Source organism: Nerophis lumbriciformis, linkage group LG01 (assembly GCF_033978685.3).
Source record: "Nerophis lumbriciformis linkage group LG01, RoL_Nlum_v2.1, whole genome shotgun sequence".
Lineage (NCBI taxonomy): Eukaryota > Metazoa > Chordata > Actinopteri > Syngnathiformes > Syngnathidae > Nerophis > Nerophis lumbriciformis.
This window is the reverse complement of record NC_084548.2, coordinates 49,167,062-49,193,808: the sequence shown is the minus strand read 5'-3', so window position 1 is coordinate 49,193,808 and position 26,747 is coordinate 49,167,062. Positions and strand designations below refer to the sequence as shown.

The 26,747-nt window shown below is 41.1% G+C and overlaps 1 protein-coding gene across 3 annotated transcripts in view; it reads right to left on the bottom strand.

Annotated features, from left to right (window-relative positions):
* Positions 1 to 26,747, bottom strand: part of LOC133622540 (ankyrin repeat and SAM domain-containing protein 1A-like) — a 112,037-nt gene that overhangs the window by 3,373 nt on the left and 81,917 nt on the right. For 2 of the 3 annotated variants that reach the window (XM_061985371.1, XM_061985379.1), the window contains 12 exons: positions 25,580 to 25,636; positions 24,486 to 24,555; positions 21,394 to 21,506; positions 15,883 to 15,981; positions 15,223 to 15,369; positions 13,777 to 13,884; positions 13,462 to 13,632; positions 13,267 to 13,392; positions 13,121 to 13,192; positions 12,908 to 12,994; positions 12,678 to 12,815; positions 6,937 to 7,119 (listed from right to left, as the gene is read on the bottom strand). In XM_061985371.1, the coding sequence (XP_061841355.1) occupies positions 6,937 to 7,119; positions 12,678 to 12,815; positions 12,908 to 12,994; positions 13,121 to 13,192; positions 13,267 to 13,392; positions 13,462 to 13,632; positions 13,777 to 13,884; positions 15,223 to 15,369; positions 15,883 to 15,981; positions 21,394 to 21,506; positions 24,486 to 24,555; positions 25,580 to 25,636 (1,371 nt within the window). The remainder of the gene's footprint in view (positions 1 to 6,936; positions 7,120 to 12,677; positions 12,816 to 12,907; positions 12,995 to 13,120; positions 13,193 to 13,266; positions 13,393 to 13,461; positions 13,633 to 13,776; positions 13,885 to 15,222; positions 15,370 to 15,882; positions 15,982 to 21,393; positions 21,507 to 24,485; positions 24,556 to 25,579; positions 25,637 to 26,747) is intronic. The other variant, XM_061985375.1, reaches the window with a different exon arrangement.

Below are 26,747 nucleotides of genomic sequence, written 5' to 3'. Positions count from 1 at the left end.
TCCTTGCTGTCTGACAAGTGTTCTTCACTGCGCAATTAGTAAGAAAGATTGTGTATGCTTCTTGAATAAGCAAATATTATTATTTTTCTGCAAAACATTTTTTTTTCATAGTTGATGGTTGCAAAATTGCACAATTCTTTTGGACTTGTCTTGTGGTCAGCTCATATATTCTATTAAAAAGATTTCAATTTATATTTGAAAAATGTTTAACATGTTACAGAAAATTATTGTGTACCGGTAACTGAATCCCCACCTTCTACCATCCTAGTCACGTCCGTTGTGTCCTTGAGCAAGACACTTCAGCCTTGCTTCTGATGGGCCTGGTTAGCGCCGTGCATGGCAGCTCCCGCCATGTGTGAATGTGTGTGTGTGTGAATGGGTGAATGTCGAAATAGTGTCAAAGCGCTTTGAGTTCCTTAAAAAGGTAATAAAGCGCTATACAAGTACGACCCATTTACCATTTACTAGCAGAAACATTATCATACATAGCATGTGATAACTTGAAAGTGAAGCTGGAAGTGAATCTGCATTAGCAACAGTGGCGTCAACACATGCTCTGCTGTTAATCCTGCAGATAACTAACACTGCTTGTGACAATGAAGCCTGTTAGTGCCTCACCAGTTATTTATTGTAAACAATGCAATACATGACGAGACAGCGTCCGTCTGGTTCAGAGGCTGCACGTCTCCTTGCTGTCTGACAAGTGTTCTTCGCTGCGCAATTAGTAAGAAAGATTGTGTATGCTTCTTGAATAAGCAAATATTATTATTTTTCTGCAAAATTTTTTTTTTTTTTTCATAGTTGATGGTTGCAAAATTGCACAATTCTTTTGGACTTGTCTTGTGGTCAGCTCATATATTCTATTAAAAAGATTTCAATTTATATTTGAAAAATGTTTAACATGTTACAGAAAATTATTGTGTAACTGAATCCCCACCTTCTACCATCCTAGTCACGTCCGTTGTGTCCTTGAGCAAGACACTTCACCCTTGCTTCTGATGGGCCTGGTTAGCGCCGTGCATGGCAGCTCCCGCCATCAGTGTGTGAATGTGTGTGTGTGTGAATGGGTGAATGTCGAAATAGTGTCAAAGCGCTTTGAGTTCCTTAAAAAGGTAATAAAGCGCTATACAAGTACGACCCATTTACCATTTACTGGCAGAAACATTATCATACATAGCATGTGATAACTTGAAAGTGAAGCTGGAAGTGAATCTGCATTAGCAACAGTGGCGTCAACACATGCTCTGCTGTTAATCCTGCAGATAACTAACACTGCTTGTGACAATGAAGCCTGTTAGTGCCTCACCAGTTATTCATTGTAAACAATGCAATACATGACGAGACAGCGTCCGACTGGTTCAGAGGCTGCACGTCTCCTTGCTGTCTGACAAGTGTTCTTCGCTGCGCAATTAGTAAGAAAGATTGTGTATGCTTCTTGAATAAGCAAATATTATTATTTTTCTGCAAAATGTTTTTTTTTCATAGCTGATGGTTGCAAAATTGTACAATTCTTTTGGACTTGTCTTGTGGTCAGCTCATATATTCTATTAAAAATATTTCAATTTATATTTGAGCAGGGCAGCACGGTGGAAGAGAGGGGTTAGTGCGTCTGCCTCACAATACGAAGGTGCTGAGTAGTCTGGGGTTCAATCCCAGGCTCGGGATCTTTCTGTGTGGAGTTTGCATGTTCTCCCCGTGACTGCGTGGGTTCCCTCTGGGTACTCCGGCTTCCTCTCGCCTCCAAAGACATGCACCTGGGGATAGGTTGATTGGCAACACTAAATTGGCCCTAGTGTGTGAATGTGAGTGTGAATGTTGTCTGTCTATCTGTGTTGGCCCTGTGATGAGGTGGCGACTTGTCCAGGGTGTACCCCGCCTTCCGCCCGATTGTAGCTGAGATAGGCTCCAGCGCCCCCCGCGACCCCGAAGGGAATAAGCGGTAGAAAATGGATGGATGGATGGGTTTAACATGTTACAGAAAACTATTGTGTAACTGTCATTTGTCACATATTAGATGTGACAAATATACAGTATATTGGTTCATGTGTATTTTGTTAATTATTACAGTAGAATATTTATTTTTGATGGTGTAACGATTTGTTTTACCAATGATTTGATTCAGAATTTATGATTGCTGATACGATTCACGGACGATATACATTTTCTGGTTACCTTATGAGAGTAGTGTACAGTATGTGTGTTTGCGAGAATGGCAACGTGTTGGCTGAGTGACGTCAGTGAGTGAGTGGACGAGTAAAGAGAGAGTGAGTGGACGAGTAAAGAGAGAGTGAGAGAGAGGGAGAGAGAGTGAGAGAGAGAGAGAGAGCGAGAGCGAGAGAGTACATTGCGCAGTCGAGCGATGAGCGGGTCCGGTTGTGTCCTGCAAAACTAAAAATAAAGCAACCAGATTGCCACTTTCCTCGTCATTCTGACCGGAAAGTGGAGCTTAGCAGACCCAGTAAAGTGAAGTGTGTTACCCCCGACGAAAATATCCACCCTGGAAGGAACGTCTGCCCTGTGCTCCTCAACTACGGTCTGCTTGGGAGTCGAACAGCAGGACGGGTGTAACAACTACATTATTACCTGTCACTATTTAAACTCCTTGTGCAGATCTGAATGCTTATTATTTAAATGTTTACCTAAGTTTGAAGTAACGGCGGTAATACTACGTTTGGCGACGCTTGTTTTAAAGCGGAACTTGCAGCGCGGCGGCTCCCTGTTTAGAGCGTTGCCTTTATTGTTAGTTTTGAAGCCCAAATACCTCCATATTGCGCTTCACGCACCCTCTTTATAAACCAGTAGAATTGCAGTTTTTTGACATTCTTCTTCTCCACGATGTTATTGCAGTGTATGCACTTTGTGTGTGTTTTGACACACGCAACATCATGCGCCTCGGCTCTGTAGTCACCGCTGCTCAGCGGCATCCGTATGAAAGGACGGTGCCGGTATTTTTCAAAGGCAGTGTAGTACCGATTTCAATTGATTAGAATACCACATACCGTACAACCCTGCTACAGTAGAATATCAATTTATTATTATATCATCTGCAGTTGTGAGGCCGGATGGACGTAATACCAAAATCTCTGAAAACGTCTTTGGAGATGGCTTATGGTAGAGAAATTAACATTTAATTCACAGGCAAGAGCCCTGGTTAAAAAAGTTAAAGTACCAATGATTGTCACACACACACTAGGTGTGGTGAAATTATTCTCTGCATTGGACCCATCACCCTTGATCACCCCCTGGGAGGTGAGGGGAGCAGTGGGCAGCAGTGGTGGCCACGCCCAGGAATCATTTTTGGTGATTTAACCCCCAATTCCAACCCTTGATGCTGAATGCCAAGCAGGGAGGTAATGGGTCCCATTTTTATAGTCTTTGGTATGACTCGACCGGGGTTTGAACTCACAACCTACCGATCTCAGGGCAGACACTCTAACCACTGGGCAACTGAGTAGACATTCATCCAGTCATCATGCCAATTGCACGCTCCCTATGCACTTGTAGCATGTGGCATTTGTGCTGTGTGATACAACTTTTATAAAGACCAGAAAAGGCAAACATAAGAAATACTAACATCATGATATGCCACACCTGTGAGATGGATGGATTATCTCAGCAAAAAATAACACTTACAAAGATTTAGACGGATGTGTCCATATTTGAGAGAAATAGGCCTTTTGTGTAAATAGCAAAAGTTTTGGATCTTTGAGTTCAACTAATGAAAGTGGAGCAATAACAAAAGTGTTTTTAATCCTATCGTGTATGAATGCATACAGTAGAATCTTACTGGGGAGAAAGGAAAATTATTAGAAGATGAATCTAGAGGAAGATGACATGATGATGAGCTATCATCACTGGAATGCTAGTGTCAAAGTAACATTAATGACTGCATAGGGCAGGATAGCTGTGGCCACACATTATGATGTCAATGCAGTCTGAGCAGAATGCTGAACAAGGAAACTAGACGCTACATGAGTCTCTTAAGCACAATTATTATTATTATTAAAGCAGTTTTGTGAAATACCTGTGTGTAACTGGCCACTTAATTTTAGCAGTCTTATCCATATTCAGCACATGCTCACTAATAGTGTAACCACAGGCAAACAGCATCGTCAACGTCGAGTTATGATGATTATGCTAGCTTCTGGTACTTTATCCTGGATGTTGTCTGTTGCTTTGAAAATATAAACTGTACAACTTGTATAAGAATGCCAGCAAATAGTAAGAGTATTCAGCCAACTAAGTAAACTTTGCAATTACAAGAATGCAAATACTTGTGCTACCACTGCAATGCTATGTCAGGTGTATGGATGTAACAATACAAAAAATCAATATCATGGTTATTATCGCGGTATTGTTAAATGTGCTCAAAAAAGTACACATTGAAATCTTTTGACCACGCTTTTTTATCAATCAACTAAAATAAATAGACACACTGATACAAAACCCACTATTTTGCATGTTTTGTGTTTCTTATTCTTCGCTGATAGTGTTTTAGTTTTAGTATTTTATCTGTTTTAATGTATAAGCTTTTATTGTTTTAAATATTGGTTTGTACTGTGGGACGTTAAGATGCAGTGACGTGCGGTCACTAGAGGCAGGTGAGGCGGGGCCTCACCTGCCATCATGGAAAGAAAGAAAATCTATTAAATTGTTATATGTATTCAGTGATTATACTATAATGTTATTTTCCATTTAACTTCACCAGTTTTAGATTATTTTTTATTCAAAATCGCTGAATTTTCACATTTGCCATTCAAATACTGAGAAGAGACGGTGCGGTGATCAGCAGCCAGTTGAGGCACGTCACTCAGTTGTGCCTCAACATGGATTGCGGACTCGGCTAACTGCTGGCCTGCTGTGCAGTGAGACCGTATTGCTATATGAACTATATTATACATTTCCATAGTTTAGTTAGCTAAGGTATATAATGTACAGTGTATTTTGTCAACAACTGTATGTGTGTAAAGTATTTCTTGTGCTGAGCAATCATAAAACTGCTGCGAAGACGCACTGTGTGAGGCTCGCGTAATCCCGCCTCCTGGTGCCGGTTAATGCACCTCCGCTGCAGACTGCACCCCCCGACGGGAGCGCCACACCAACCAAAGCCCACACCCAAACCCTCCACGTGCAAGACCGAATCCACCCAAAAAAAGCCACTTAACAAGAAGCCAAAAAGTGCAAAAACAACATTGCTCGTGCCGGAGGAGCCGTGAACGACTGCAGGGACACAACATTAGGTACACTTGCAGACTGCAGCACGGATTTCATATTTCATTCATTCACAACTCCTCCAACACGAACACCACTGTTCCCGCACTTATAAGTTAAGGTAAGACCATAATAACGTTTTTTTAATTAAATGTGATTTTTTTGTGTGCTACAGTTTGTATGTGTAAAGTTAAAGTTAAGTTAAAGTACCAATGATTGTCACACACACACTAGGTGTGGTGAAATTTGTCCTCTGCATTTGACCCATCCCCTTGTTCACCCCCTGGAAGGTGAGGGGAGCAGTGGGCAGCAGCGGCGCCGCGCCCGGGAATAATTTTTGGTGATTTAACCCCCAATTCCAACCCTTGATGCTGAGTGCCAAGCAGGGAAGAAGGCTGGTATGAGATTTTAAACATAACCCGTTAACTGCTGCCAATCAAATGGTGAATAAGATACTCTTTAGGGTTCATATGTTTGTAAATCTGACTGTGATGAAGTCAGTGCCTCACCAGCCATCAACCTCACCGCACGTCACTGTTAAGATGTATTTAAATGAAAAATGCGTAAAATCATATCTTTTATTATTTCTGGCGGAGCCTTTGGCGTCCTGCTCTGTTCAGCGGTCCTTGAACGCACCGTAAAAACCCCTCTGTCTCGTAATCCCCTGAGTATAGAACGATCACACTGTTCTAAGAGAGCAAAGTATGTAGATTCATTGTGCACAATTGAATTGCTTAGTTGCACAGACAGTAATGTGTTTAAATAAGTTAAGATTGGGGTATGTTGTTTTTTAATCGGGTAATACGTTAATGCCTCTTGTTTTCATGTTAGAATTTAAGCAAGCTAGCTGGCTCCAATCAGTCCATGAGTTTATCAAAGTGCAGTTATCAATGATGGTTTTTCGATTCTTTTAATTTAACACTGGTATACTAATCGTCAGGAGTTTTACCGATCAAAGAAAATCCCCTATACAAGGCTGAAAACAGATTGAAAACTGGCTGGCCGGCATGGGCAACACCTAAACTGCCACTAGGATACGCCTCAGATTTGTAACTACAGTACACAAAAACCTGCAAGTCCTGCTTATTAACCTGCCTATGTAGACCAACTCATCATGGGTGCACCATGTTATTATTACAAAAAATGTAGGCTTAAGACAACATCAATATACTTGGTCGACCGCCTAAGTCGACATAAAATTTCAGAGCCAAAAAGAAAATCTATCCAGGTATTTCAAAATTGACTGTAGTATTGTCCAATTCCTCATCATTGAGTAGCGTGAAACGACAACAGCAAAGTTTAGTTGGTTACGCAGCATTAAAACATGCAGACAGTGATTTCCTGTTATGTGCAAAAGTAAACTTCTAATATGGTTGTATTAATCTTGATTCTACCACAGCAATTACATTTTTTCAAATTTAGATTGTTAGCCACCGGAAGAAAGATTTGCACATGTAAGAAAGCGGCATTGTCATCGTAGCCATAGAGTTACCACAGTAGCTCTGTTAGATGTGAGTATAAACTATCATATGAAAACAAAATAATAAAAATAAAAATATGCACCAATAGAGGAAGTAAATGTGCAAGCAGTTGCTAATTTCGATTTCAGTTATGTCAAGAACTGCTTATGTCGTTGTCAGTCAGGCGTCGACACAAATGGGTTCTAATTAGCGCTTACTAAATAATTGACAATGAGTTATTTTCTACACTAAAACGTCAACTCACCCCTAATTTGCGAACACTGCTTCGTGGTCTGGGCACAGGTCGACTGGACTTGGTATCGATGATGTCTGAAGGAGTACCCACTGGGAGGTTCTGGTGTTGTTTGGTCCTCTGGGCCTGCAGGGCCAGCTGATAAGCCACCTCAAACGCTTGGCCCAGTGTCAGTATGATCTCATAGGTTAGGTTCTAAGAGAAGGTAATCACAGTACAATCAGAAATAGCAAATAAGGGTCCCATAACAAAATACTGTATATTGCAAAAGATAATGATCACTAATATATATAATTATACCGTATCTAACTGTCCTAGGGGTCGTGTCCAATCCTGTTAACAACTCACTAAAGGATGTTAAACACAAATATTTTCTAAATCTTATGAGATGTTTTATCTGTTACAGACCCTAAACATAAAGACAAAAAATCAGACATTGAGCAGTTTTGATCTTTGTGTGCGTGATGTGCTACAATGATGTCAACACAGTACAGCACAAATATGAAGATTTTCAAGAGCCAGACTCTGGTACTTACGTGAAGAAACACAATTTAAAGGGGCGGTGGGGGGGCTTAGCAAACTCAGTATAAATAGCATCAATACCACGGTGGGTATTGGTATAGACTCAGTATTGGTGTGGTGGGATTGACACTTTTGTTGTAGTTTTTCTTTTTTACGTCCAGTAAATTACTTGATTTTCCTCACAGAGTTTATGCGACTGCAGCCTCTTCTAATCTGTATTTTTCACAAATATCTGTGTGTCATGTTAATTTTAGTGGTTTTGTTTACATTTCAAAATCAGGATTTCTGTTACATTGTTATTTTGCAAAAGTGACTTTTGTGTGCTGTACAACTGAAAAGGGATAGTGAATACACTATCACTTTGTTTTAAATTGTTGTATTTAGTTGTAAAAATATTTTCATTTGCAGAAATTTTTCTTGTGTTCTCATAATCATAGTCAACTACCGTATATTTTGGATTATAAGGCGCACTGTCAATGAACGGGTCTATGAAGGTTCATTTTCATACACAAGGCGTACTGGATTATAAGGCTCATTAAATGAGTCGTATTATGATTTTTTTTTTCTACATTTAAAACACCTAATTGTGGTCTACATAACATGTAATGGTGGTTCTTTGGTCAGTCTTTCACATAGATTGATTTACAGATTGTGATGTGATGTCAAGTCGTTTTCTGAATGTCTCTTCAGGATGCGCCATTTGGTTCATGGGTCTTTTTTATGTGGCTCGACTTCGACAGCGTCTTCTCCCCGTCATCTTTTGTTGTAGTTTTTAGCGCTTCCATAGAGAGTCTACTGACAGATTAAGTTAGAACTGTACAGTACTTTATAAAAGAAAAAGGCAACAGCGGCGGATTAATGCCCCACAACAAGAAGATAGGGGAAAAAGAATGAGCTTATTGACTACAATGGCAGACGCGCACACATTTTCGAGACTTTTGCAGAGCCAAAATAGACAACAGCAGGTACCAATATGTAAGAAAAGTTGGTTTTGCATAATAGGTTGAAACAAAACGCCACATGATATGTCTTCTAATAGGTTCCATTTTGGGGTCCTTATACACACAGCATAATAATACCTGTATGTTGAAGCACAGCTGACTACGGTAGCCATAATGCTCTGACAATCCATCAAGTAGTGTGTCTTCAAAGCTTACCAAAGTCATACTAAAACATTCTGACAGATTTTTGAGCGCCGTATGTAATGTTCTATATTCTCAATGAAACATCAAAGCTTTTGTCTTACCCCTACTTACTAGAGTAATTTATTTAAAAGGCTTGGTCACAATTATCATTACACCATGTACCATATAAAATTGGTTTGAGGTCCGCCGCACATGACAAAATAATTCATACACAAGGCGCACCGGGTTAAAAGGCGCACCGTCAATTTTTGAGAAAATGAAAGGATTTTAAGTGCGCCTTATAGTCCAAAAAATACGGTAACTAAAGGCAAATTCACAGAATTATTCAATGATTATGACGTTTCAAGTCAAAAAGTGTTTGTATCAGTTTCGGCGATACTATGTCTATATTTATTTGGTATCTGATCGGCACCAAAATTCACAGTACCACCACTAGAGGTCTATCAAAATGGAAGACGAAGCTTCATAACAACCAACCAACAACAGGCAATATAGAAGTGTCAAATGGTGGTCGCAGCTTGCTGCGGGGTTGGTCTTCCAACGCAAGATAGACGGCTACGGACAACAGCGTGAAGGTAGGCTAGGATTTATTTAACATAAATCATGCACTACCGCGAACATAAACAATACTACAACAATCAACAACAAAAAAAAGAGGCAAGCGTGCCTAAAACGCAAGTGAAGCAATCTTAAACAAAAACTAGGACATGGACATGGAAACTTACTTTTGTCAAAACGAGACCTGAACCAGAGTGACATAATGACAATGCAGGCAGGACGAGTGATAAACAGGGTATGCTTAAATAACAGTGACATGATTGGTGACAGGTGTGTGTGAGTCAAAACGTGAAACAGGTGCGTGACGTGACAGGTGAAAACTAATGGTTGCTATGGTGACCAGACAAGGAAGTGAAAAGACAGAAACTAAACAAAACATGACTTAAAACAAAACATGATAATACAGACATGACAGAGCCCCTCCCTTAAGGACAGATACCAGATGTCCAAGACAAAAAAAACTTAACAAAAGTCATGGGAGGGCGGGAGGGGGACATGGCGGTGGGTCGCCAGACCACATGTCCCCGTATCCACCGGGGCAGAGTTAGGTGGCGGCGGCGAGTGGAACGCCGCTGCAGCAGGCAAGGCGGGCGCCCAGGGAATGGCCACATTCGTGGCCGACTGGGAGGTGGGCGCACTTGGCGTGGCGGGCGACCAGGTAGCGGCCATATCCGTGGCCGACGAGGAGGCAGGCGCGTCGTCATCTTGGCAGGCGTGGCTTGGCGTGGTGAGTCAGGCGGTGAAGCTCGGCGTGGGTCTTGGTATAGGTCTTGGTCTTGGCGTGGGTCTTGGTCTTGGCATGGCAGGTCTTGGTCTTGGCATGGCAGGTCTTGGTCTTGGCATGGCGGGTCTTGGTCTTGGCATGGCGGGTCTTGGTCTTGGCATGGCGGGTCTTGGTCTTGGTCTAGGTCTTGGCATGGCGGGTCTTGGTCTTGGCATGGCGGGTCTTGGTCTAGGTCTTGGCATGGCGGGTCTTGGTCTTGGCATGGCGGGTCTTGGTCTTGGTCTTGGCATGGCGGGTCTTGGCGTCGTGAAGCTGCGACTGGCGGCACTTGGCGTCGTGAAGCTGCGACTGGCGGCACTTGGCGTCGTGGAGCTGCGACTGGCGGCACTTGGCGTCGTGGAGCTGCGACTGGCGGCACTTGGCGTCGTGGAGCTGCGACTGGCGGCACTTGGCGTCGTGGAGCTGCGACTGGCGGCACTTGGCGTCGTGGAGCTGCGACTGGCGGCACTTGGCGTCGTGGAGCTGCGACTGGCGGCACTTGGCGTCGTGGAGCTGCGACTGGCGGCACTTGGCGTCGGGGAGCTGCGACTGGCGGCACTTGGCGTCGGGGAGCTGCGACTGGCGGGTCTTGGCGTGGAGGGTCTTGGTCTTGGGCTTGGCGTGGAGGGTCTTGGTCTTGGGCTTGGCGTGGAGGGTCTTGGTGTGGAGGGTCTTGGTCTTGGGCTTGGCGTGGAGGGTCTTGGTCTTGGACTTGTTGAGCTGGTACCGGAGCTTGGCGTCGTGGAGCTGGTACCGGAGCTTGGCGTCGTGGAGCTGGTACCGGAGCTTGGCGTCGTGGAGCTGGTACCGGAGCTTGGCGTCGTGGAGCTGGTACCAGAGCTTGGCGTCGTTGAGCTGGTACCGGAGCTTGGCATCGTGGAGCTGGTACCGGAGCTTGGCATCGTGGAGCTGGTACCGGAGCTTGGCGTCGTGGAGCTGGTACCGGAGCTTGGCGTCGTGGAGCTGGTACCGGAGCTTGGCGTCGTGGAGCTGGTACCGGAGCTTGGCGTCGTGGAGCTACTGGTGCAGGTGGAGGTGGTCTAGCTGGGGGTTGCGGCTTGGCATGGCGAAGCTGAGTCACCCCACCTGTACAGTTCCCAGCCCTAGCCCCCCCCTCAAGGAGCGGATACCAGACGCGCTCCCCGCGGTCTGGAATCTTCTTTAGGGGTGGGTGAAGGGGGTAGACTCTTCCCCACTAAATTGTCCAAAATGTCTATTCCCTACCCCCACTTTAGAATGCGTCTGAAAAAATCTAAATTTAGAGACAATTTTCTCAAAAGGATTTTTCTTTGAAACAAAGTCCATAGTGGGCGGCTGACAGAGGGTGTAAATAGACTCAAAAAAAAAATCTTGGTTTCTGACGTCATCACCAGTGGGCGGGATGACGTCATCAGCACGGGTCTTCTGTGGCGGGAAGGAAGAATGGGCTGGTTGTGGAATCTTGTTGTCCGGATGAAGATTTTGGGGGAACAACGCGTTATGCTGGCGAGAAAAAGCCTTTCTGGATGGCTTCCATTTTTGCCAGTGCGTCTCCATCACCTCCTCGTGGCCGGTCTGCGGAAGAACGTATGCTGCCTGCATTCTGTCAAGTGGTGGTCGCAGCTTGCTGCGGGGTTGATCTTCCAACGCAAGATAGACGGCTACGGACAACAGCGTGAAGGTAGGCTAGGATTTATTTAACATAAATCATGCACTACCGCGAACATAAACAATACTACAACAATCAACAACAAAAAAAAGAGGCAAGCGTGCCTAAAACGCAAGTGAAGCAATCTTAAACAAAAACTAGGACATGGACATGGAAACTTACTTTTGTCAAAACGAGACCTGAACCAGAGTGACATAATGACAATGCAGGCAGGACGAGTGATAAACAGGGTATGCTTAAATAACAGTGACATGATTGGTGACAGGTGTGTGTGAGTCAAAACGTGAAACAGGTGCGTGACGTGACAGGTGAAAACTAATGGTTGCTATGGTGACCAGACAAGGAAGTGAAAAGACAGAAACTAAACAAAACATGACTTAAAACAAAACATGATAATACAGACATGACAAGAAGAGGACATTTGAGAGGATGGAATGATGTGTATGAATGACTATTTTTGAAAGAAATATCTCCAAAATCACTAGAAAAAGTTATAAAGACAGCATAAACTTTAGAATCTACTGAGCACGCTAATAGTGAGTGCATTCTCAACAAAGTATCGGCAATGCTTTTTTAACCTCCTAATTGGCTATTTTCTGTGCCACGTCACAATTCACGCAGCGATGACTTAGGAGGCATAGGCGTTCCCAAAGACATGAAGAATTTTGGTCATAAATATAGAACATGTTTACGATTGTTGGCCTTGACCCGTTTTGGAGTCAATTATCGGGATGAATTCCCTCTTAACACACCTCAGACCACAAGACAATCTTATAAGACATAAGGTAATTGGGCGTTTGCTGTCTTTGGTCGAAAGGGGAAAAATCGGGACAAAAAGAGCCCGATTGTGTAAGTTTTAAGGTTGAACTGGCTGAAATGAACTAAACAAGAACAAAGAGTGGATGTTCCCCAGTTTTACAGAAACCTTGAAACACTGGATGTCAAATACTGATGGACATCTTGATACACTCGCCTAGAGACCTTTTAGCTTCAGTGGAGCTGGACATTTTGAAACTTTGGAACTTGGAACCTTGTTGAGGCTAAGACCACACTAACGAAATGCATGCCAGAAGAGGAAGGCATTATCTCTTTGCACAAAGAGAGTGAGTTTCATTACCACATCGACAGTGCTGAACACATGACAGTAGTGGTGGCTCGTCTGTAGGTCCTTTGTTATGTAGGCGAACGTGCACAAGTCCTCCGGGTCCTGGGCCGCACACGAAATGTTACGGATCTCGTGTTCAGCGATGATGTTCTGCACAAAGACAAAGAGCTGGTCTTGGTGACACGTCATCTAATTTACTTTCTATTTGTAGTTATTGGAAGAAAGGATTAAAAAAAACTGACCTTGTTGGCTGCATCGATGAACTTCACACCCTTGTATGTGATAGAGAGGACAATAGTCGGGACCTTTCGCATTTGTTCTGTTGACCTCTGGAAGAGACAGCAAAAATATACATTGAAAAGACATATAGGAAAGGTATAGTTTTGTTAAAATGTAGGGAATATTGCTTTTTACCACTCATCTTACAATACATGAAATATAAAATTGTCACTCACCCGCATTTTGGCACAAGCATCCTGGGTAGATTCAGTCCCCCGTAAGTCCTTTATAAGCATGGAACCCAGGTACTGCAAAGAGATTGCCACTATTGAGGTTTGATGCATTTACGGTTGTAATTGTGAGCATGGAGACAATAACTCACACTGGCTTCATAGGCACAGCACTCAAAGATGAGCTTCTCAGGCTGGTGGTGCCAGTTCTGGACCGGAGCATATGGTGCCGCCAGACTAGGCGGCCGAAGGGTCAGACGGGGTTCCCGACGCCTTTCCTGGATAAATAAAGAGATACATCTAACACAGTGCTTTTTATTGGAGGGGTAAAATGTCTATATACACACATGTGATCTGCGGCGCTCATTGCGATGTCGTTGGGTGACATCGTAGTCACTATCTGCTACTTTCTTCCTCACTTGTTCGCCTGCTGGTACAAGAGGATCCATGGAGTGGCTTGTGTAAGACTCCATCTGACCCAGAGACGACGAGGACTGGGATGCAGGGAGGTCTTGGCACTGAAGACAAAGACATACAGTTTGTTGATAACAAACATATATGATGACCCTTCGTCTAGTTTAAATAAACCACAAGAAGATAAAAGAGTAAGCTCTTCCACTGTGCAGAAAATTGCATCATTGGTCAGGTGTGCTTCCCCTCACCCTGATCTGAGACAACCGAGGCGGTTTGATGGGAGGTTCCTCATTAGGCCTCTCGGCTAAAGATGCAATTATGCGCTTTCTGTGACCAAGAAGGGTGATTTTAAGGACCTGGAGGAAAGAGCAGAAGAGCAGCACATTGAGAATTACAGAAACTGTAAACATTCTACGACGCTGCACGTGGTCCATTGGCTCAAAATTTATTTTAAAATACTTGTATTGGTTTTTAAATTGCTTAATGGTTTCAGCCCTGTATATTTATAAGAATGTATTTTAACATATTAAACCTCCTCAAACTTTTATACCATCAGGCAATATTTTTTTAACAATCCAGAAAGTCCAAACGAAAACTAACGGTGGAGCATCTTTTCCAGACTATGGGTCCGTTGTCCATGCAACAGTATGCCTGAGAATCTGATGTTGGGCGCAAATGTTAATATTGTATTTTTAATTGTAATCTTAAAAAATATATTATTTTAATGAATTAATTGTACTTATTGTATTAATGTTATCTGTTTCACTTTATCTGTTGTTCTTATTTGATTTGATTTTAATTGTGGATGTGTGCCTGCTGTATCTTGTACAGTGGGACCTCGATTTACGAACCCCTCATTGTACGAACCACAGACCGGATAAACGTCTGCTTTGGTGTACGAACCTTGCCTCTGTGTACGAACATTTCATCCACCAGGGCAGCCATTTTGTGCTTGGCTGCACATCAACTGTGGACAGGCTGATTGATCTTCAGTGTTCATTCAATCAGCATAGTGCTGCTCTAACTACTGTGCTACGTTATATGTTGTTTAAGTGTTTTTAGCCTTAAAGAACATTTTTCTAGTTTTGTAAACTCAATATGAGTCCAAAAAAAACAATAGACAAGAGATGTGTGGTTTGAAACATTCAGGAAGTATCCACAGCACTGTCGACATTGCCACCCTGCTGCAGGCAAAGAAGTTTAACCAATGTAAAGTGGAATTTCTTTTTTTCCCCCTTATCATTGTAGGGACCTGGCTATTAAATTTAAAGAGTTTTGTGATTTCAAACTGTTATTGCGCCACAGGGTTAGTGACAGTGTGTCTGTGTGTTGGCAGAGCGACTGTGTAAGGAGGACTGCTCATCTGCTGTTGTTGTTTTTGGTTTTGTTTATAAGAGGATAGTTGATCCATCACCCTCTTGTTATGTTTGTTTGATAGACAGTACAGTATTGCGCTTTAAAATTGTGGTCAAAGTGTACACATTTTTACTAAATATGTACTTTTATCAAGGCTGGAACACATTATTCATGTTTACATTGTTTTTTTTAATGTACAAAAATTTGCTTTAATGCACACACCTTTTTATTTAAAAACCCTGTTTAAAAACTGATTCAATTTGTAAAGGTTCCACTTTATGTGTATATAGTGCTGTTTGATGAAGTAAAGTTTGATTGATTTGATCATAATTACCCACATTGACAATCTCCAGTTCCCAAAGATTCTTGACACAGTCCAGCGAGCGGTAACCACTGGTCAGGAAGTTGTGCAGGTATTCGTTCAGACCCAGATTGTCTAGCCAAGAGGAGAGGGAGTTGCTGCCATCACAGCCCAGGGCTTTGACCTGTGAGAAGAAAATAATATCCTCACAAATCTGAATAGTACCATGTAGAAGGGGGTAAAAAATCGATTTGGACATGGGCAATTGTAAAATGGATTATTAAATGTCAATAATTGATTTATTTATTGTAAATAAAGTAATGCAGACAGTTTTAAAATTTGGATGACCGCAGCGAGCAACCTCACCAAGAGATCTGACCATCTCCTTTGTTTTAGGGCACTTATGTTCCAGTTTTGCACACATTTCCATTGATTTAATAAATATAATGGGAATTAATTCAACTGTATGTTATTACAAATGCACTGTTTTTAAAAGTTGCAAGTGATTAATGCTTATTTAGTGAAACGGAAATAAATGTAAAACTGCATCAATAATACATTTTAATCGAGTCGTAGCTCCTGAATGGTAATCGTAATCGAATCGTGAGGTGCCCAAAGAGTCCCAGGTCTAGTACCATGACTATAGACGGGATTAGCACTGATCTCTCACAAAAGGTGGTAATTTTTAATGGTTTACCTTAGGTAAAGACCGTGCGGCATGCAGGACCTTCTTCCTATGTCCTGGGTCTGTGATTCCAATCTCTCGCAAGTCCTGGTCCTCCATGACATTGCTCCCCTGTAGGACAACACAAAAGAGCAAGATGTGTACAGCAGTCACAATGTCAGCAGACTCCAAAAGCATGTGGAATTAAATATTTGCATATATTGCGACAGACGATCCCTGAGGTGAATTTAGAAAATGTAATCATGCAAATGTCTCTTCTCTCAAGACGCAGCGGGATGCTACTGTCTGCTCATTCTGGTTACTGATGATGTACAATTAATTTTTTTAGGAAAAAAATTGTTTATCATAATTGAGCAATATTTTGTTGATGTCTGAATCTAAAACATGTATGTTACAGACGTAACTATAGGCTTGTAAAACAGCAGTAGACAATTGGCATTGAGTTTTACCGGTACTTTAAAAGCTATACCAAAATGCGTTTCATCATCCTCCTACACGTCTAAATATAGTAATCTAAAACACTGTATGGATTGACTGCTGCTTTTGCCCAGGCAAACGCTGCAGGGATTGTATTGATCACGAGTAAATCTTACCCTTGCAGAAAAAGGTTAATACCTTCCTGGGACCCCAACCAGTAAGATAGGGGCTACGTCAATAGAATTCTAAATGACACAAGTGTGTGGGGCAGGCTTGACAATGTGAATGATGAGCCTCTTTGACTGCACACAGTATCACCTTTGAGACCGTGTAGCAGGTTGATGGATTGCCCCAAAACAGCATATTAATCAATGAGGAAGGCAATGCTCATGCGTCAAGGGAGCTGATGACTGTGTGCAAGATATCAAAACAATCGGATATGGAAAACTGTTGACAAAAGCCAGATGTAGAAAGTTAACAGGTTAGGTGTGGCTCAGTAGAAAGCTGCCCTCTTAGAAACATAACAGCACATTAGTATCTCATGTGGAACCGAATTGCTGCAAAGAGGATTTTGCTAAAATAAGCTTGCAGAAAAAATCCCTACAAGTTACACACAGTGACCTTTCCTGTTAAGATGGGCAACCCTTTCTTTGTCACCGACCTTCGGGTACATATATTTAGGATCTATTTCTATATGTGTATTTAAATTGTTCCCTTTAAACATTAAATTACTCCTATAAAAAACGAAAAATACTGGTGCTGGATGATTAAAAAACATCACAAAGCATCTCTTATGCTTTTGGAAAATGCCGCAGTAAACTGATAACATAAAGCCTGTTATCTTGGAAGGGCAAAGTGCTGATTGCTGCCTCAGTGGGAGAGGACTGAAACTATATGTGGAGCTGGATGGATAATAGCACTTTCACTAAGCACGGATCATTGCATTACTGTCCCATTGAAGATGAACTGATACAAGGCACTGGGGTGGGGGTGGGGATTTTAAGGGGAACTGCAGTTTTTTTGCATTGCAATTTGTAATAATCGGCTTGTTCAAAGTGGCTAGCAATGCAGCTAATGAGATCAATCCATTCTGCTTGTAAATCACTTTGAAAATGCATCAAAACAACCACCAAAAATACTTTATTTATGTTCCGTAACCTGTATAATAACCAAGCTGTAGCGACATTGTTATTGTAAGAGCGAACACTGAGGAATGTTTTGCTAGCGTAGTAACACATTGCCTTGCGACGGCATGCTACAGCATTGGCTGAAACTGAATGGCTTTTGAGTTTGTAATGCGCAACACAATGCAATAGGACATCAATCTGTACGGACTGAAAAACACGAACAATCATATTACAGTATTAGTAAAGTATTAGCCCACATTTCATGTTTTGTTTGTACACAGCCAGCTCAACAGTGCATGTACTGTAGTTGTAAAAACAAGCATGATGTGCTGCATATATCATGACTCATGATTAATATTATAATGATTCACTCAATGGACAGTTGTTTGTTTGGTCCAGCTGGCCGGGGAAGATTTTTATATTATTTTGGGTAAGCACGCCATTCTAGTTCCACATTTGCAGCGTCATGTCATGCCGACCTCACTTTTTCGGCTTACATCTGCTCCAATGTTTCACCTTCACCTCTTGCTCCCTTCTACAACCAATAGTTCATCCTCCGTAAATTCAAGTTTAAAAACATAAAGTTGTGAATCCTCATTTGTCCAAAAATAGTCTGTTACCAAGTCTGCCATGATTAGAACACACATGCGTTTGTTTCCAGAAGTAGAACACATATTTGTTTCCGGAAGTCGGAAATGCGCTGATGAAGTTCCAGTATTGCTTAAAATGACCAAAATACAGTAAAACTGTGATAAAGGGTTTTGAAGTTGTTTTAGAGGGTTTTGAAGGCTACAAAGGTGACCCCATTAGTCGCATCTTGCAAGCGTTTTTTTTAAATCAAATTTAAAGAATCTTAAAAAAAAGGCATGTGTTCTTGTCACTTATAAGGATTGTGAACGATGAGCAAAATTCCATAAAAGTGCAGTTCCCCCTTTTGAGTCACCACCAATGGCTTGACAGTTTTAAATGCCAGTTACATACAAATAGCTTTCATGTGTTCATATCTTTTTTTTTTGCAATTTTCATTGTAAAATAGGCAATAAAGATGAATTAAAATACACAGCTAAAGTGGTGACACATTTCAATCCCATTCAATAAAAATCAATATTACTTTACCTCGAAGTCTGAGAGGGAACGAACAGGAAACTGCAGGTTACAAATCTGCTTTGATTGTATAATGTTGACAACTGAAAAAAATATAATTTTTGGAAATTGCAATTTATAATTTGTTGCTCAAACACATGTGTTTATCATCTTAATATGCAATCACCGTTCAATTTTTTTTATTTCTACAAATATCAAAACATAATATTTATGATACCGGTAATAAAATAAAAACTAAGTATTTTCCTCCACTCAGTGATGCTTGTCAATAAACATCAATCAATCAATCAATGTTTATTTATATAGCCCTAAATCACAAAAGTCTCAAAGGGCTGACACTTTATCTCAGATGTTGCTGTAATATGGGGCTCTTTTACAAACCCCGTTTCTATATGAGTTGGGAAATTGTGTTAGATGTAAATATAAACGGAATACAATGATTTGCAAATCCTTTTCAACCCATATTCAATTGAATGCACTACAAAGACAAGATATTTGATGTTCAAACTCATAAACTTTATTTTTTTTTTGCAAATAATAATTAACTTAGAATTTCATGGCTGCAACACGTGCCAAAGTAGTTGGGAAAGGGCATGTTCACCACTGTTACATCACCTTTTCTTTTAACAACACTCAATAAACGATTGGGAACTGAGGAAACTAATTGTTGAAGCTTTGAAAATGGAATTCTTTCCCATTCTTGTTTTATGTAGAGCTTCAGTCGTTCAACAGTCCGGGGTCTCCACTGTCGTATTTTACGCTTCATAATGCGCCACACATTTTCGATGGGAGACAGGTCTGAACTGCAGGCGAGCCAGGAAAGTACCCGCACTCTTGTTTTACGAAGCCACGTTGTTGTAACACGTGCTGAATGTGGCTTGGCATTGTCTTGCTGAAATAAGCAATGAAAAAGACGGCGCTTAGATGGCAGCATATGTTGCTCCAAAACCTGTATGTACCTTTCAGCATTAATGGTGCCTTCACAGATGTGTAAGTTACCCATGCCTTGGGCACTAATGCACCTCCATACCATCACAGATGCTGGCTTTTGAACTTTGCGTCGATAACAGTCTGGATGGTTCGCTTCCCCTTTGGTCCGGATGACACGATGTCGAATATTTCCAAAAACAATTTGAAATGTGGACTCGTCAGACCACAGAACACTTTTCCACTTTGCATCAGTCCATCTTAGATGATCTCGGGCCCAGAGAAGCCGGCTGCGTTTCTGGATGTTGTTGATAAATGGCTTTCGCTTTGCATAGTAGAGCTTTAACTTGCACTTACAGATGTAACGACGAACTGTATTTAGTGACAGTGGTTTTCTGAAGTGTTCCTAAGCCCATGTGGTGATATCCTTTAGAGATTGATGTCGGTTTTTGATACAGTGCCGTCTGAGGGATCAAAGGTCACGGTCATTCAATGTTGGTTTCCGTGGAGTGATTTCTCCAGATTCTCTGAACCTTTTGATGATATTATGGACCGTAGATGTTGAAATCTCTAAATTTCTTGCAATTGCACTTTGAGAAACGTTGTTCTTAAACTGTTTGACTATTTGCTCACGCAGTTGTGGACAAAGGGGTGTACCTCGCCCCATCCTTTCTTGGGAAAGACTGAGCATTTTTTGGGAAGCTTTTTTATACCCAATCATGGCACCCACCTGTTCCCAATTAGCCTGCACACATGTGGGATGTTCCAAATAAATGTTTGATGAGCATTTCTCAACTTTATCTGTATTTATTGCCACCTTTCCCAACTTCTTTGTCACGTGTTGCTGGCATCAAATTCTAAAGTTAATGAATATTTGCAAAAAAAAAAAAAGTTTATCAGTTTGAACATCAAATATGTTGTCTTTGTAGCATATTCAACTGAATATGGGTTGAAAATGATTTGCAAATCATTGTATTCCGTTTATATTTACATCTAACACAATTTCCCAACTCATATGGAAACGGGGTTTGTAGATACATGTGGGGAGTGGAGATGTCGTTTGGAAAAATAGGATATGCAGCTTCCAAATCATTGGTTTCATGGAGATTTTAATGATCACATTAGTGAGACCTTGTGATGCAGCTGGATTAGTGACAACACAAGTATGCACAGTACACCCTAAATCAGTCTTGCCAAGCTCCAAACCAATATGGCTGTGGTTGTAAACCAAAATAATAAGCAGCAATCGGCGTGGTTTCGATTGTAAACAATCAATGATTGCCTCTGAAGAGATTATTGTGAAGGCTTAAACAGGGGCAGCTTTATAAGAACTGTCCGATACACATTATTACACATAAAGGGTAAACTTCTCTAACACCTCTACTATTCTTCAAATAAAATAAAAAGAGCTGCTTCATAATCAGCACAAATAAAGTATGCTGGCTGCTATAACAACAACAGATGGAAGGAGGCAAAAAATCCGCTTCACTTGTCGTTATTGTTTCCAGTATACACTGAAGTACAAACAGCTTGAAGGGTTCACTTTTGATGCTAAATCACTTGTTGGAAGAGTTCCTTTGTATTATTTTGATGCCACTGCTACCAGTGCTGTTCTCGGCAAGCTGGGGTTTTAAAACGGAGACATTGTGATGAACTGCAAAGTAGATCACTAAATCAGTTTTTGTATTGTAGGTCGCGACGACGTTTCCGCCTCATAGGACAACAGCTTTGCAAACATGTTGCAGTCTTGCAATGTCTGTAGTGTAAAATATTACCAAGAAAGCAACCAATTGACAGCAATGAGTAGTTTGAAACATTTAGGAAGTATCCAAAGCGTTGTCGACACTGCCCCCTGCCAATTAAATTCATAAATCAATGTTCTACTGTACAGGGCGTTGTTACTTTCCAACACTGTTGATGACAATACAAACTAAGAACAGACACTCACCATGAAATGAAGATCGTCAAAACCATTGAGGAGCAGCTTGCTCTCGTACTGTGGCAGCCCCACCAGCTCCAGCCAGTCTCCCACAGACTGCTCCAGCAGTCGGGCCGAGGCACCTGTTGACAGGGGAAAGCGCTTCAGGAGTGAGAAACCCTTCAGCCGGTAGCAGCGGCACTCCGAGGACGACATGTGACATTGCCACATCATCCTCGGCCAGCAGCACCGAGTGCACCAGCAACAACACGGCAAGGTAGACAGTGTCGTGTGTTGACAGGGTGCCAGCTTCCGCCAGACGGCGGATGCCAGACCACAACCACCAAAAACAAAGTGCAGTGCACCCCTTCTCAGGGGCAAAGATGATTGTAAAAACGATAAGAGTTGGTTGACCACCATCTAGTAATTAGTCTTTGCCATGATACAGAGACAGAAACATGTGGAAAATCGATTCTGTGCTCTTGTTTTGTTGGTGCGGAAGTTATTTGTAGACTTGTTGGCAGCAAAAGGCGACACTTTGTTAGCGACAATGCACATTCACGATTTATGTAGATCCAACTTTTTCGACTCCTCACAGCAAAGTGTATAGAAACACCCAAGAAGTAAAAATACAGATTGGGGGGCAGTACTAATAAAGAGAAGAAGAATACGCCCTGGTGTGAACAAGATTAGGATGGGTTATCCCAGAAAACCAAAATGACGGCATTATGCAACACCATCCTGAAAATGTATTTTAATTTGGTAACTAAAACTTTCAATTAAAGGTTAAAAATATTCCCGTCTTTCTGTAAAACGACCCATTTCAAACAACGTCCAGGGGCTCTAAAAACAAGAAGACAAATCCAGTCAAGCGTCCATCCAATCACGTGGACATTACAAGAAAAAGGACACCAGAATGAACTCTGATAAGAGAAAATCAAACAATAAAATGTTCCTCGGTAGTCTCTTCCCACACCTAATCATAGAGATGTTGAAGTAGCGTCTGCCTTTTGTCCTGGCGGCTGACTGTGATGTCTCCCTCCCTTTTTACCAACTCCCTCTCTCTCCTCCTTACTCTCTCTTTCTATAATGCTGCTCAACCAATCCACTTTTCTCTATCAAAGCCTGCAGGTTTTTTTGTCAATGGGAGCAACTGCCTCAGCAAGACCCCAGCAACACTCACTATTATTCAGTTTGATTTCTTATTCTGCACTTTTTCACAGCCGATTACCATCTTTTTCACTCTGACAGATAAGCTGACCAGGCAAAGGGCCAATCAGACATAAGAGACCCAACGTCAACACTGCATGGATTCAAACCCATAAAAGACAGTAGTGGGAGGATGACAATGGCTTCCTAAAATCAGGAAGAGAGCATATTCTCAGCCTGGTTGAGGTGTAGCTAAGAGTACTCAGATAAAAGCTTAAGCCTTGAACACACAGTAAAGTGAACAGAGCGTCTTGAAGAGGGTGAGACAGCAAGAGAGAGGCTGCCAAGTGATGTGGCACCGACTGATACACCGCAGTGCTCTCAGCTTTCCTTGAGCCGACAAAGAAAGATGAGCTCATCCCCTGACATACGTAGTGGTTAATATTTAAACAGCTAACTCCTGTAGGAGCATAACAAACAAGAAGTTGGGAATGACATATTGCGCTGGGGAACTGTGCACATTGGTTGGTGTAATGTAATTAAATGGGACTCAAGCAAACTCAAACCTGGAGGTGAGATTTGAATAATGAGAACATATACAAGTTGAAAGGGAGAAGTGATGCGAGGTTGTCAAATTTATTGCCAGTCTCCTGACACCGTCATTGATCATAATAAGTCCCTCCGAGGCGTACATAACAGTAAAATGGTTTGCTGCCTTCAAATACAGCTAGAACATAAACCTGAGGGGTCTATTTTCTCTCGATTACTTCCGGCCGTATTGCTTCCATCTCACTGGATGAATGCTTAATAGTAACAGGTTTGAACAAGCAACTACAAATTGAGAGTTACGTTTAGCAGCGTTCGGCAATAAGCAAATATAATACAATATAGTAAGGATGCAACGATTATAGATTTTGACTGTACGACTATAGTCTGGTTAATTGGTTTCTTGATTATCACGATTATTTTGCATTGATTAATTTCACAACAAAACATTTATGAAATCACTTTTCTTCGGGATTTTGATATGTTATTTATTACTGTCGGAAATAACAGTAATTAAATATTAACATAACTGTACAAAATAATACATTTAAACAAAAAATATGTATAAATAAGAAATACATTAACTTTATTGATCCCCCAGGGGAGCAAGGTTAACTCAAGTGTTATTGTCATCAACTGTCATCCATGTCTATTTATTCATTTTTAATCATCTATTTTAGTGTCTAACAGTTATCATTAACTGGAATGCACACAATTAGATCCCATGGAGAGTGATGTTGTTCTAGAAACTCCTGATGTTATGTTAGTGTTTTACAATTGCTATATTAACCTAAAATGCCTACAGGTTATGCACCACAGACAGTAAGGAGCAATCTCTAACGTGAAACAGTCACTGAATGACAGGAGTACCTGTTGCTGTTTGTTTACACTGAACTGAAAACGCTAAGCTACTGATTGTAAGTGACACCTTTATATTCAACTAATTTCTTCATGAAGTAACTTGCCACAAACATCAGTTGTTACGTCTTACCTTTGCGTGTAAAGCTGGGTGCTGATCTCGCAAATGCTGCACATTATTGGACGTATTAGACCTTTTAGCCGCAACTTTTTTATGGCAGGTTTTGCAAATGGGTGAGCCATCATTTTTATAATGACTAAATTATCATTTTAAGTACCTGAAATCAGCTATGTTAGGGGTGGTAAAATAGTGCCTCTCGATAGTTGCGTATAAGCGTGTGCACTGCTAGTGTACCTTTGTTTTCATTCTGTGCAGGTTGTGCCAAAAAAACGTACCAGCATTATGTCCGTTTATAGCGAGTGAGGACTGAAACACACAGTGTATTGGAGCCTTAGCGACTAAATGACTGAAGTTTTCATCGCGGTTAATAGTAAAATCGGTCAATTGTTGCATCTTGATTCCCTACAATATAGTACATACAGTACAATTGGTTATGGACATACTGTACCTGGAGTAGCGTATTGCTGATCCCTGGAAAAATCGATGCCAGCACCAATCAGCGTCATGATTTTCTCAATCTGAGGAGACAAGTAAGAAGAGTGATTAGAACCTGGAGGATCTCTCACTCCTCAACCCCATCCACCTATCACCAGAAATGACAAAAGACGACCCCAATATCCCAAACTACAAAATAGCAAATAAAAGCATCAGGAAGCTCTTTGTATTTTTTTGGCACATAAGAGTACGTTTATAAAGTCCATAAAAGTAATATGCCCTCTACTGAAAAGGAAAGTGAACGACTTGCATGCTCTCCTTGTTGTTAAGAAACTAATTGTTACATTTTAGTAGTTATTAAAAAACAACTACACAGAAAAACAAAACTGCAGACCACCCCAATAAGCCCTTGCAGTATATCCATGCATCTCTACACAATGTATCATGCATGTTAAACAATGCCTTTACTATTCACAAGTTAAAAGAGCTTCAACAAGTGATGGAATCACTTTTCTACTTAGTGAAAAGTTATTTTCACTGACCATCTCAAATTGAAAAAAAATTATGAAAATAATCACTATGCATTAAAACATGTCTTTAAGGTCACATTGGAATTTTAATAATAATTTTGTACACTGTTTGAATACAGTGTTGCAATAATATGTGCTGAGACACAGGCGTCATTGCCAAAAAGTTATTTACCATTGAACAATTATGTGTCATAATTTGTTACAAAACAATGACATTTATTTAAAAAAAAAATTAATTATGGAACTTTTTAGCCAGAAAACGGTTTGTTTAGTATTAGTAAATATATTATTTAAATAAATACAGAGTAATACTTCCTGAAAGAGCAAAGATAGAACTGTAATGTGCAAGAGGGAGAGAGACTAATCTTTTTGAATGTGCCACTGTTAAATTTAGCAGCTTAAAAGCCTCTAGAGTTTCTTGGAGGACAAAATGAACAATCGGTGATTATGTCATTCCAAAAGGGTTCATGAATTCTGGAAGAAACCAATCTAACGCTACAAACAATGCCCCTGAAGAGGACAGAATTGAATCCCAAGATGACCAGAAGATATTTAAACATGAGGATGGATGTCTTACGCTGTCATGGGATTTAGAGCCCGGTGATTTTGTGCTGGGAGAAGGTGCCACTGTCTGCTGAAAGAGAATTCAGACTTTGGCATTTGCTTCCCGTCATGTATACAGGTACCTACACTCAGGTATATCAAGGCTGATTTGCCATCCCTTCCACATATTGAATACAAAAAAAGCTGTATACACAGTTCATCGTAAGAAAAATGGACTGAAACTGGAGTTCTGTATTTTGTGCAGCATTATTACGCAGACCTGAAACGGGACAGGGGTGCATTGTGGAAGAGGCTGGCTATGAAGGGGTAATACAATGGATAGGGGCAAAAGTCACTGGAGAGGTAGGAGGTCAACAGCTGAAAAGCTCGCTGTGTTGAAAGAGTCAGCGTGGGGTTGAAGGCAAGGGAGCTTATTTATCAAACTTCTCACAGCAGGACCACTGTTAGGATGACTTGGCTAGTACATTTTTGTTCATTAATATACTTGGAAGATCTTAAACAACACAACACTGCACCAATAAAGGATAAAGCATTTCAGGTAAAAAAAAAAAAAAAAAAGGTTGTTTAGAGAGATTGTGCCCTGACTAAAGCCTCACAGTGTAAAGTTGGCACTAACACAATCTTGGATGGAAGCTGTGGACTAACAAATGACGTCAAAGGGAACACACATTCATCACAGTGGAATGCAGGTGCCAGCACCTCAATGGCACAGCAGGAAAAAAGCACTGTCAGCAGTCCTATCAACTAGCCCAATGATAGCCCAATGTCATTGTCCCTATTTTAGAAACAAGGTCCCTTTTGTAGAACTTGGAAATATCACCTTTACGGCAATCAGTAAGTTGTCATACATACAATTAGTCAACAGTTAAAATTGTTTGGTACTATACACTTTGTACACAGTAATTGCACAAATAATGTTTGGAAGTCAAACACATCTGCTAGAGTTGGCCAAAATATATTCACTTCCTATTAATTTGGGTCTGTGAAAACATTTAGAACGCTGTAGGAGTTCAAATTATTTGGAACTTTTAACTACTTTGAAGTAACTCCTGTGCTATCAAGATAAGATATATGTCGAGTTACATTGGATTGTTGTCTGTATTCAGCATGAAGCCCCAAACAAAACAATTTCAAACATTTAGGTTTTACATGAATACTGCTGCAAAAGAAAGGCTAGGAAG